The 13,618-nt window shown below is 43.9% G+C and overlaps 1 protein-coding gene across 1 annotated transcript in view; it reads right to left on the reverse strand.

The window, feature by feature from the left end:
- Positions 1–13,618, reverse strand: part of RAD54L2 (RAD54 like 2) — a 107,450-nt gene that overhangs the window by 58,695 nt on the left and 35,137 nt on the right. The window contains exon 3 of the mRNA XM_014584473.2: positions 9,192–9,381. Within this exon, the coding sequence (XP_014439959.1) occupies positions 9,192–9,330 (139 nt within the window). The 5' untranslated portion in view covers positions 9,331–9,381. The remainder of the gene's footprint in view (positions 1–9,191; positions 9,382–13,618) is intronic.

The raw sequence follows: 13,618 nt of genomic DNA on the forward strand, positions 1-13,618 counted from the left end.
GCTGGTCTCATATTTCCTTCAGGTTTCAATTCAAAAGCCAACTAAGTGGACCAGCAAGTGGCATGGTGGTTAAGGCAATGGACTCCCACATGACAGACCACAGTTTGAGTCCTGGACCTGGTGGCTTGCTCTCTTACTTTCCCTCTTTCTTTCTCTCTCATGAGTGCAGGGGTTCTATAGGAAATTTTAATATAATAATAAATAAAATAAAATAAATAATTCTTAAAGGAAAAGGGTCAACTAAATAAGGTGAGGTGTTTCTGGACATTCTACATAAAACAGCACCATCCCACACTCAGACCTCACTCAGACTTGACCTACTCCCCTTTTCATACCACTTAACTCCTTCTGATACACTGCTTACATATTTTTTAAATTTAAGTTTATTTGTTTTCTTTCATGTGAAAGAGAGAAAGAAAGGGCGAATAACAGGCATTTTTTTTTTTTTTAAATTTGCTAGAGCATACATGAGCTCCCTGGAAAGAGGGAAAACGAGAAAGTACCCTCCCACCATAAGGTATGGTCACACTGCAATCCTTTGTCCCCCATTTCTCCCTCTTTTCAGGACCTTGGGCACACATGCACATAGACCTAGTGTGTATTCCAAGCCACTGGGTCCAGAGCTTAAACCATATGGTCAGCCACGTGGAATCCAGCCACTTCAAACCAGGCCCTGGCCCTTATGTACTTACTTACTCCCTTCCTCTACCTACTGAACTGAAAATTCCATGAAGAGAAGCACTTTTGTTCTCCGCTCTAATCCCGAAGCCCACGACAACGCCTGGCAGAGAGCAGGTGCTAGGTAAGTGTCACCAAGTAGCTGACTGAAACACGAGCACCCCTTTCCCCTGCTGCTCTCACACATGGCATTGCCCCGAACCCCTTGCTCTTTGAGTCCTGCCATTGCTTTAGACATCAATACTCACTGGGACACCAGATTTTTAAGCATCTTTGACTCTAAACCATTAAGAACCTTCCTAATAAGAAATTAATTTCAACTCGTACACTTGTGTAGGCTATCAACGTTTACTCTGATAGTATCTGCAATCTGAGGGCTGGAGAGTAGTCACTTAAGATTCACAACAAATAACCTTAGTCCTAGAATGAGAATGATTTTTCTAAAGGGAGGTCTCTAGCAAAACACCAGCCAGTTCTACTCTCAGTTCTACCCATACCATTTCTCCCCCATGACCTGGACAGCCAGATGACAGAATTCATTATTCAAGCAAAAGGAAAACATCATACAAAGGTTTGTACATAAATGTTCATTTGTAATAGAAGGAAAAAAAAAAAAGGAAAGGAAAACTACTACCTTCAACATACACAGGGGATGGATAAATTGAGGTACATCTATAGAATAGAATACTACTCAGACATGAAAGGGATGCTCTATTCAAACACATAACATGGATGAATCTCAATATAATTAGGGTGAAAGAAGCCAGACCCCCAGAGAAGGAAAGGCAGGGGGAGAGAAGCCCATAAAGAAAAAGACTATACTATGCAATTTGATTATATAAAAATTAATTCTCAGGGCCAGCAGATGGTATAGAGGTCACGTTGCTGGACTCCCACATGGCCGACTGCAGTTCAAGTCCCAGACCTGGTGGCTTGAAAACCATGCAGGGTGCATTTGCGTGGGTCTCCAAGATCCTGGGAAGAGAATGGACAAGAAAGGATTGTGGAATAGCCATCTCCCGAGGGGGTGAGTTCTCACTTTCTTTCTCACTGTCTCTGTCTCCCCATCCCATGAGTGCAGTGCCCTAAGGCAAAAACCTCTTTAAAAAAACAAACAAAATTCATTCCAAAAAATACAAACTGATCATTAATGACAGAACACAGATGGGGGTTTCTTAGGGACAGAAGCACCAAGCAGGTCAAGGAGAGGGAAGTCAAAGTGGTATGAGGAGAACTTTCAGAGGTGCAGCATGTTAATTATCTTCATTTTTATGAGTATTTCAGAAGTATACAGTATATAATTAAACCTCAATAAAGCTGGGGGGAAATGTGAAAAAAAAAAAAAAAACAGAAAATAATAATCCAAGTGACTGCTGAACAGTACCTTGACTACATAGCACAACCCACCAATACACAGTGGGGTACATTACATAGGGAAAAACTTGTTAAAAAAAATCTTGAACTGGGCAAGCCCTGTGGCCTGGTGTTCAAAGGAGGCCACCCACGCAGTTTGAATCCCAGCCCCAGTGGTGCTAAAAACACACTGGGCAGAGGTAGGGACCAGCTGGTGGTATACTGGTTCAGACAGCTGGATCCCACATGGCCATGGTCAATCGTGCAGTTTGAGTCCTGGACCCTGTAGTTTGAAAAACATGCTGGGTGCATGTGCACAAATGCCCCAAATCCCAAAAGGTGAAATGAAGGAGAAGAAGGAATTGCAGAGTGGCTAAGCCCCTTGGGAGGTGTTTTCTCTCTCTCTCTCTCTCTCGTCTCTTTCCGGGGAGTCAGGAGCATATGTGTGCATGCCCAAAATCTCAACAGGATGAAGAAATGGAGAAGGGACTGCAGCATGACCACTCCCCATTGGGGGATGCTTTTCCCTCTCCCTCTCTCCCTATTTCTCTCTCTGGTGAGCATATGCACTCTCTGGTAAATTTAAAACAGAAATAAAAAATCTTAAACTTTACTTTGATTTAGTGTTTATAATAAACTATTTAAAACTATTTGGAGTGTATTGTAGAACTGAGCAAATAAGTAAATATTCTTTCTTTTAATTTGCTTTAGAGCATGTGTGCTTGCCAGAGAGACAGAGAGAGAGAGAGAGAAAGAGAGAGAATGAGAAAGCACCCCTGGGGAAATGGCCATGCCATAATCCCTTCCCATTCACTCTTCTTTCAGGATTTTGGACACATATACACATGTGCTCAGTGTATCTCTCAAGCTGCAGGGTCCAGGACTCGAACCACGCAATCAGTCATGTTGGGATCCAGCTGCCTTAACCATTACACCACCAGCTGGCCCCAGGACTAGTTGTTTTATGAAACAGAAACACTCATTTTTATCTTAGTTATAACACTGGGGCTCCCCTACGGTGCTCAGAAAACATGACTTTCCCTGCAGAATGCTGCTCTTTACTTACCAATATGTGAGAGTTTAAAATGGTACCTGTTAGACACGAGCAAAAAACCCAGGCTTCCAGGTCTATCCCAGAGCCCCACCCGCAGCCCTACATGCTCAGGTGCCTGTTTTCCATCTCGTCCCGAACTATTCTATAACTAACTTTCCTACAATCTAGCCACACTAGTCTCTACCTTGTGGCTTTTTTAAGCTGCTGGGTCTGGGACATGAACTGTGGTCGACTACATGGGAGTCCAGCGACATAATCATTACGCCATCTGCTGGTCCCCCTTCCTGTTTCTTAAATAAGCAAATTTATTCCCACCCTAGGGCCTTTGCCCTGACTTTCTGCTGATTCTTCAAACTGTAAGCAAAGAGAATAAATAGAAGGGAGTCAGGGAAAAAACAAAAAGCAAACTAAACTCCTTGCAGGGACAGTCAGAAACCCAAGGGTTCAAGAGATCAGAATTTTTGCCCAGTGATCCAAGGCGAAGGTGGTCAGCCTGAGGCCAAAGTTGAAAGCCAAGAAGCTGGCTTTCTGTCAACAAAACAGCTATAAAGTAGGCTCCAGAGGAGACGAGGCATGCTGTGTATCTACCTGCAATTCTAAAAAGAGATGCTTATCAAGTCAGTCTGTGTCCAGACTTTGATTAACTCAAACCAAAGCTCCTCAAACTTTTCTTTTCTTGTAGGGAGCAGGCACCCCTGACAGGGTCCCATTATGTAGCAATCCATCCCAAAGCCATCCAGTGACCTCAGACCATGGGCACATGTGGGCACGCCTCACCTGGCTCCAGCACCAGGCAGTGGCTCCCCACCCCCACACTGAGGCAACTGGGCCTTCAAATTTGTCCAATGAGGGGGTCCTAAAAAAAAAGAAAGTCAACAGAAAATGTTCTCTTTTCTTTTTTTTTGGAGAGATTTTCACTGTAGGGCGCGTGCGCTCGCCAGAAAAACAGAGAGAGACATAGAGACAGAAAGCGAGAAATCACCCCCCGGGGGGAATGGTCACGCCGCAATCCCTTCTCCTCCATTCTCCTCTCGGGATCTTGGGCACGCACGCACACACGCCCGGCGTGAGTTTTAAGCCACCGGGTCCGGGACATGAACCGCGGTCGACTACGTGGGAGTCCAGCGACATAGCCATTACGCTAACTGCTGGTTCCCAATGTTCTCTTTTCTTTAGGGCTCTCAGGGTACCCTCTATCGCTCTCAAATCCTACTCCAAAATTTAACTGTAGAGAGATCTTATTTCATCTTTAAAAATGTATATGAATTTTGATTTCTATTTGATAATTCTTGTTATAAACATTTTTTAATAACAAGAATTATCAAATAAAAAAATGTTTAATTCCTCACCAGTTAAAGTACTAAATCCCCAACCCAACACCACTTCACCAATCTTCCAATAAAATCGATACTTTTTGTCATGTCCATCCTGAAGCTCCAAAAGTTCTCAGTACCCCTACCACAAAGTAAAGTTAACAAAGTATGTAAATAAAGCCCTTTGGCAATCAATCATTTTTAGAATAACCAATAAGTTCTTTAAGTCTGCAGTTTCTGGTTTGGGCTTTGCTTTGTTTTCCAGTAAAATACCTACAGAAAAATGCAACTCTTGTCTTAGCTGAATGATGTCAGTAATTGGGCCAAAGAGCTTGACTGAGCAGAGCATTTTCAAAAAAAGTGTGGTGGTGGCCCCAAGACCCCTGCAGAAGAATTAGGCAAAGACCAGAGAAATGAAGTAACCATGGGAGGAAAGAACTCCTCCATGATCTGACCACTGGCCATCTCTCCAGTCTCACTCCAGTCATCCCTTTACTGTGTCCAGTGCTAGATCAAATAAGACAGCTCATTATTCTGTACCATTTACCAAACGTACCCCTGGACTCTGCCTTGATTCCTGCCGTTACTTCTAACTGTCCTTCCATTGCTGTTCAACAATATGATCAATTTCCTGCCCCCAAGCACAAATTTGGAAAGAAAGCAAACACATCAGAAGTGTGTCTATGGTCTTGGAAGCAACATATGTCTGAAACAGAAGCACTGCCTTGATGACTGAAAGTCCATTTTTGCCACTTTCTTGCTAAGTTACCCTGAGTAAGTCATTCACCAATCTGAGTCTCAGTATTTTCATTTATAAATGCCTCTACCCTACCTAACACACAAGATTATCAAAATAAAAAAAGAGCACTGAGGGACCAGTATGTTGGTGTAAGTGTTACATCACTGGACTCCTATGGCTGACCATGGCTCAAGTCCTGGACCCAGTCGTTTGAAACTCACGTTAGGAGCATGTGCGTGCATGTATGCCCAAAATCCTGAGAGGAGAATAGAAGAGAAGGGACTGTGGTGTGGCCATCCCCCCAGGGGTGAGGGGTGATTTCTTGCTTTCAGTCTCTCTGGCAAATACATGCACCCTATAGAAAAAAAAAAAATATCTTTCTTAAAAAAGAAAAAAGAAACAGGGACCAGCAGTTGCCGTAATGGCTTTGTGGCTGGACTCCCACATAGCCGACAGTGGTTCAAGTCCCGGACCCAGTGGCTTAAACTCACGTGAGCACGGCACATGTGCGTGTGTACCCAAGATTCCGAGAGGAGAATGGAGAAGGGATTGTAGCGTGGCCATCTCCCCTGAGGGGTGACTTCTCACTTTCTGTCTGTCTCTGTCTGTCTCTCTGGCGAGCGCATGCATCCAACAGCAAAAACCTCTCCACAAAACAAAAACAAAAACAAAAACTAAGAGCACTGAAATGCTTGTTGGAGGATAAAGCTAAAACAGTACACAGAGGAAAATGTACAGCTTTCATGAAAGCTTACTTACATTAGGAAAAAAGTCTGACAATGTTACACATATCTTTATAAAGTTTGAAAGAAAGGTAAAATAAAAAAGAGAAGGAAGAAAATTATGAAGTAGAAATGATAAAGAAAACAAACATAATAGAGGGGATTGAAAAAAGACAGTTGTGGGACTGGCAGACAGTGTAGTGACTGAGGTGCTGGACTCCCACATGGCCGACTCATGGTTCAAGATCCGGATCTGGCAGCTTGCTTTCCCACTTTCCCTTTCTGGTCAAAATTAAAGAATAATGATTATCAATAAAATTCGAAATAAAATAAATCTTTTAAAAAAGGTACTGTTACCCAATATAGATAAAACTTCAGATAAAAAAGGCTAAAATAAGTTTCCTTCTGGAAAGAACTCTCAGGATCAGCCCCCTGGTTAAGGCAGGTAGATTCCGCATGGTCTTCTGTGAGGATTGAGTCCTGGACCCAGCAGTGTGAGAAACATGCCAGGCATGGGTGCTTAGCCCAAAATCCCAAAAAGGAGGAAGAAATGGATAAGGGACTGCAGTGTGACCATTCGCCATTGGGGAATGTTTTCTCACTTTCTCTCCCTGTCTCTCTCCACTAAGGATACAAACAAACCCTGTGGCAAACTCTAAGAAAAAAAAATTCTCAACTCTCAAATCTACTGGTATTTGCACCAGATGACTGTTGGGGTGGGAGTGGAGGTGGTCTCAGGCATTGTAGGATGTTTAGCAGCATCCCTGGTTTCTACCCACAAGAGGCCACCATCTACTTCTCCCCAGCCAGAAGTCGTGACAACCAAAAATACTTTCACACATTGTAACCTGTCCCCTGGGAGGGAAAATCATCCCGGGTTGAGAATCACTGTTCTAAGAAAACAAAAGGGCCACATCACACTATACTAGCTAGGGCCAGATTATTCATCGCTGGTCCTAAATTTAGAGTAACTGGCTGCCCTGCCCATCAGTACTGCGGAAGGGCAGCAAGGGCAAGACTAAAGAAACAGGTGGATCTTGGATGGTTTGTCAAATTGCAATGTTCAAGATGAAAGAGACAGAAAAGCTATAAAAGTGAAATGGTAGCAGAGCCACAAGTGACAGCGTATCACTTTTACTTCTGAGTAAGGCGGGGCAGCGGTTATATAGCTCTAACATGGTAGTGAAATATAAAAATGGGGGGCCAGCAGATGGCACAGCAGTTATGTCGCTGGATTTCCACGTGGTCAGCTGCAGTTTGAGTCCTGGACTTGGAACTCATTCTGGGCACAAGTACATGTGTGCCCAAGATCCCAGGAGGAGAATGGAGAAGGAACTGCAGCAGGGCCATCCGGGGGGCAGGGGATGATTTCTCACTTTCCCTCTCACTATCTCTGTCTCTCTGGTGGGCCCACACACCCAAAGGCAAAAATCTCTAAAAACAAATACATAAATAAAAATAGAAGTGGTCTCTGCATCAAATTCCAAGAAGTTAGAGAAGACAGTATTTAATGTAACTTTTTTTTAATGACTCTGAACTTCATAATAATACAAATAAATCACTACAAAATTTTAAGAAGTTATTTAATCTGAACATTGAGTAAATATTCTTTTTTAAAAACTCCAATTGCATAGCTGTACTATTCTGAGACAAATCACAGTTAAATTCTTGCCACTTCTAAATAAATAACAGTCAAGTCTTCAGAAGCATATCATATAATTTGAATAATTAACAATCTGACAAGGAGAAGAGAATTCCAAGAAGCCAAGAGGGAAGACAGTGTGTACACACAAATTACACTAACCAGCAGCATCTAAAATCCAGTCCAAGCCTGGCAGGATTCTAGAGGTGTTTGGAAATAAAATTCTGAGAAGCCAAGTGGTAAAAAGCAAAAAGCAGTGCTGATGCCCAGGGACCTTTAATGCCGTCTTAGGAAAGAGAGCCAAGCAAGACAGTCTGAGGGCGTACCCTGCATCATCACTTCCTCCCATTACTTCTGCTAGGTCTACCTTATAGAAACACATACAGAACCAGCTGGGGAGGTGGACAGCAAGTGCTGCCGTCAGGGTACAACAAGTGAAATGCTTATTTCCCTATCAGAAATAAGGGACAGAGATTTCTGGACAGTTTAAAGGAGAGAAAACTGATACTTGGGACCAGCAGATGGCATAATGGTTATGTTACTGGACTCCCATGTAGTCGACTGCAGTTTGAATCCCAGACCCGGTGTCTTTAACTCATGCTGGGAGCATGTGCGTGTGTGCCCAAGATCCTGAGAGGAGAATGGAGGAGGAGGGATTGCAGCGTGGCCATCCCCCCTAGAGGGTGATTTCTCGCTTTCTGTCTGTCTGTCTCTGTCTTTCTGGCAAGCGCACACGCCCTATATAAAAACCTCTCAAAACAAACAAACAAAAAAACCCTGACACTTGACCATGTAGCAGCACTTAGAATAAATGAGAACTGGAGATGGTAACATCAGAGAGAGAAGATTGATGCCCATCCTCCTGGAATCTGGAGAATCCATCAGATTCAAGTAACGAAGACCTGATGCGATGCTCAGTTCCACAAGGGTGGTCCATTATGAACTGACAGAAACTCTATCACTCTGGCAGTAGAAGCTTACAGCTAACTCTTCTGTCACAAACGGGTAGACTATCTGAGAAGCCACATGGCTGGCCAGATGACCTAATATTAGACTGAAGATGGAAAAAAAAAATCCAATGCCACTTCAAAAATTTGGGAGTAAAGAAAGGGGTGAGCTGAAAAAGCCAAATAGGAAGAGGCTAGAGGGGACCACCAGCTGTAGAGATGCAGTCCCCTCCCTCAGAGCAGTTGATAATCCCCACAAGCGGCCAGGAGAAGAGCAGACTGCAGAAGATTCAGTAAGATTTCTGGAGTTATGAGCCTGTCTGAGACCCTCCCCAGACAATTCCGGCACCTACACACAAGCAGAATTGTGAGATATTTTCAGAAAACTCATAGACCACCCATTATCACCTCTGAGCTTTCCTGAAGGGTCCATGGCCCAAGGCCACACAGTCTCACCACAGAGACTCGGCTGCTAACTCCTTCCTGAGTACGGCTGCACTCCCGCCCCACGACTTACACCTGCACCTGTCAAAGATAAGCTAAGTGCCAAAGGCTTTGTCAACCACAAGGCCACGTGGAAGAAAACCCACTTCCTGGAAATGAGCATGAGTTCACTGCTGGTGAGCTCTTAGTCTACGTCTTCTCACCGTGGATGACCTACAGAAACAACCCGAAACACCACGTTCTCCCAGCAAAACCTTGAAAAGATCAGGGAATCTCTGCCAGACACTAGAGTCACTCACCATCCAGCAGGTCTTCCTCGTCATCCCTGTCATGCTCCTCTGCTGCCACCTCCTCCTCCTCCTCCTCCTCTTCCGCATCCTCCAGCTCCACGTCCGGGTCCAGGTCTGGATCGCTCCCTGAGGCGGATTCGTCTGACATGGCTCCCAGAGGTCCTCAGTGGGCATTACCGACTCATGGTCCGCAAAGGTCCTGGCAAGAGGACAAAAGGCATCAGAATCGTCAAGGGCTTCACTTAGGAGCACAAATCTTTCAAAGAAAACTACTACTGAAGATGAATTATCTGGAGCTTTTCTCAGCACTGCAAGCTAACCATACCCAAATCTCAACCTTTCCTATGAAGGCACTGGCCCAGAGATGTGTTCTGGCAACCATGCCCAACTCAAGCTTCCCTTGGCTTCTTTGACAGGAACTATCTTAAAAGTGATAACAGCAGCAAAAACGACACACCTCAGAATCCCCATTGTTCATCCCGTCCTGCATCAACTGTTCCTGGGTACCAACTTTCGGTATCTGTCGTCTAGCTATACTCATACATGTATAGGTAACCGCAGGCGCTAGTCTAGGTTTTGCAGTTTCTTCCTAGGGGATGGCGTGTTCCAGGAGGAGCTGCTATTTCATGAGGGAGATCAGGGAAGTTCTAACTGAGCAGAGACCAGAAGGAAATGAAAGAGGACCCAGATGCCTGGAGAACATGTGTAAGGAATGGGTCCTATCTGGAGCAGGTAGAACACAGCCTTGGAACACCACAAGGACAGTTCACTCCCCAGCTGCGTGAATGAAGGACTTTCCCCTGGCAACTGGCTCTTTACCCACTGTCACTCCTCCCAAGCATGAGGAGAGCCTCAGGTTCCCCATGGCTCAGAATGTCCCCACAACCATGTCTGCTTTCAGACTCTTCCCTACCTCTCAGCCCAGTGCCAGTTCCATTTCTTCGAAGAAGCCTTTGCCAACTGCCCCAGGCTTCTGGAATCATATTCCCTCTTCTGAACTCCGGTACCCATGCTGACCACACTATCAATCTACTGAGGGCTCCCTACAGGCTCCCTGACAAAGCAGCTTGCCTTCCTTGGCCTTACCTCCTGACACGACTGTAAACCCCTAAAGGCAGGGGTCTGGCTGGGAAATGTGTCGTTGTATTTCAGAGCTGAAGCAAGTCCTACCCAGATCATTCATTCATCACATCCACGCTCTCATCTGCCAACCTGCTTTACCATGTCTACTGTATATGAAGACTGCGTGTGTGTCTCTGCCCCACATCCCCATAATTTTACTATTAGCTGTAAAAATAATGTCTTCCTGAGAGGGGGAAAAAAAGGTAAAAAGAAGGCTAGATGGGTGCCATCCCATTGTGGCTGGACCCCACATGACCGACCACATAGTTCAAGCCCCGGATCCAGTGGTTTGAAAAACATGCTGAGTGCATGTGCATGCATGCCCACAATCCTGAAAGGGATAAATAAAAGAGAACGGATTGTGGCATAACCATGTCCCATGGGGAGTAGGGGGCGCTGTCTCACTTTCTCTCTCTCTGTCTCTCTGGCAAGCACACACACCCTCTGGCAAATTTAAGGAAAAAAGAAAGATAGCTAGATGGGTAACTCTGTGAAAAAGTAAATATAATAAAAAGTTAGTTTGCAAATTCACTGACCAATTCTCTCTACATTTCAATTTTTTAATAATAAAATGCGGAGACAAAACAAGGTAATAATCTTTTATAAGATAATCTGCTATAAACAACCACATCAACAATCAGGTCATCCTCAATTTCCTCCCATCTCTCAAGATAAAAATGAAGCACAAGTCTCTAAATTACTCAACACAAAAAATACTCCAGAACTGAAATCTCTTATTAAGGTTTAGACACCATTTGAGTGAGAACTTCTATCTTTTCCCAAACAGAAACAGCAACGAAATAAAGTACACTGTGTCTCAAGTTTTGGAAAACTACAACTTGGGATTAGGACCATACACAGATCAAAATACCAAGAATTAAAGTATGTGTGTCCAGATGCGTCACGTACTTTACTTAACTTCTCAAGGCAACCAAAGCAAAGAAGAGCTGTGAAACAGTTTAGTAATAAAATTTAAATTCTTTTAATGACTATTCCATAGCTTGCTCACTGAGCATATTTTAAGAAAGGAAGTACTAAATCAATTAGATACCAAGATCTCAATGTTCGATAATGAAACCTAATTCTCAACTTTGGGATATACTTCATCAGACCTCTGTGTTTGGAAGCCAATGTTCATAATCAGCAGAACCCCTCCGCTTCTTCCTAGACCGCCTGAGATAAAGGCATTTTCCTTGCACTGTGCCTGGTTGATTATGAAGTGGTCTGGAGAGAATTTATTAAAAGAGATTTTTGCTATAGGGTGCATGCACTTGCCAGAGAGACAGAGAGACAGAAAGTGAGAAATCACTCTTGGCGGGGGGGGGCACACTGAATTGCTTCTCCTCCACTCTCCTCTTGGGATCTTGGGCATGCACGCACATGCGCCTGGTTTGAGGTTTAAGCCTCTGGGTCCGAGACTTGAACCATGGTCAATGACATGGGAGTTCAGCAACATAATCATTACGCCATCTGCTCGTCCCACGAGAACAATTTTTAATTAACAGGTACCTCTAGGTAATCTGAATGCTTATCATTCTGGAGAAGAAACTGTGTGGCGGTACAATGACGATCCCTTAAGAGGTAAGCGTTTCAGGAATAACCCTCCTACACAACCCCAGAAAACAAGTCTTCAAAACCACCTCAGCCCCAAGCTCCTGAGAGATGGAAACAAACATCTATTAGACATTCCACAACTACACGTACAGTTAGAACATGAGACACACTGATAGAGCTCCCTACTCAAAATGTTTTACAACAGGCCAACTTAAGATTGTAGTCAGACCATCAAATACCCATAAAAGAGAAGACTAAAAAGTGTGATGGGGGTCAGCAGGTGGCGTGGTGGTTGGGGTGCTGGACACTCCCACATGGCTGACCACAGTTTGAGTCCCAGACCTGGTGGCTTCCTTTCTCACTTTCTCTTCTTCTCTCTCTTTCTCATCAAATTAAAATAAATGAATGAATAAATTAAAAATTAAATCATTCTTCTTAAAAAGAGTGTGATGGAATTCTTAAATCCTATCAGATTTTTGCTTTCCCTTCCTTTCACTGCCAACTAAAGCTCTATATTGAGATAACATAAAGAATGCCTCTCAGCTCTTTAGAACCATACCGACTACTTAAAGGAAGGCTTTGCTGTCACCAATCTCGTTCAATAGGGCCATACAGGGAACAGGGCTGGTCTTGGGGGCAGCACAGTCAGTAACGCTCTATCTACACTCTATCTCCAAGGGTGTCGCCCACACACAGGCACCTCCATGTGGGCACAGCCTTTCAGAACACAGGAAAGGCAGCCCTAATTCAAGAACTCAGCTCTTGGTAGACTGTTAGACATGAGAAAAAATAGTACAGGAAAAAAATGCATTTCTCCCATTTGTTCCTCATTTCATATGAAACGCTGCTTTAATCTCCATTGAAGAGGCTCTGTCTCTAACATGGAGAAACCAGGAGAGTGATTATGGGTGTGCTGGACCTTAATGAGGACCTGTGTTCCTACAGAGTGAATTCTGGGAACCAAATTCTATTTTAATGAAACTGGAGAACTAGCTATTTCAAGAACTCAAAAGAGAACTATTCTGAAAAGAAAATATTCAACCCTAACCATGTTAATAAGTCTACAGTTTAATATACTGGGTTAGCTAAAAGGAGGCTATAATTATAAAGAAACCCACAGCCAATCCGACAATCCCCTCAGAGCAATCTTGAGAGAGAAGGAAAAGGTTGTCCTGCCCTACATCCAAAGACAGCAACACCTGCTGATCGAGCGGGGCCAGGGCAAGAACCTTTGGAATCCATCCTGAGACAGCCTGGGGGGAAATGCCCAGGAAAGAGCACACATGCACACGCGTGCCCACACACAGAACAGCAAACTCACACACACAGACCAGCACACTCTTTGTTCAAAAAACAGACTGTGCCAGACTGTGTTCCGAGAGTTCCCACCAAAATGACAGGGCTGTGGCCACACACATTTCCTGATCACTGTGGGGCAGCCATGTAACCCTAGTTAACTGGCGCAGGGAGAGCTGGGGCAGGAGAACTGTACAGCAAGACCCTGTCAAAAATACCTATCTCTGTCTCTCCTTTTCCTTCTTTCTCCTCCTCTCTCTCATAAGGGAAACAAAAGACTCCTTTTCAAACCATCATGTCCTCATTAGCTTGGGTGACCTTGAGTAGTACCAGAGTTTCCTCAAATGACCTCAGAGCAGTTCCATAGCAAGTGCAACTGACCTTTATTATTTCATGAAGAATATAAACAAATTAAAATAAATGAATAAATAAAATTAAATAATTCTTAAAAAAAAAAAAAAAGG

The sequence above is a fragment of the Tupaia chinensis genome, unplaced genomic scaffold (assembly GCF_000334495.1).
Source record: "Tupaia chinensis unplaced genomic scaffold, TupChi_1.0 Scaffold147003_1, whole genome shotgun sequence".
Lineage (NCBI taxonomy): Eukaryota > Metazoa > Chordata > Mammalia > Scandentia > Tupaiidae > Tupaia > Tupaia belangeri.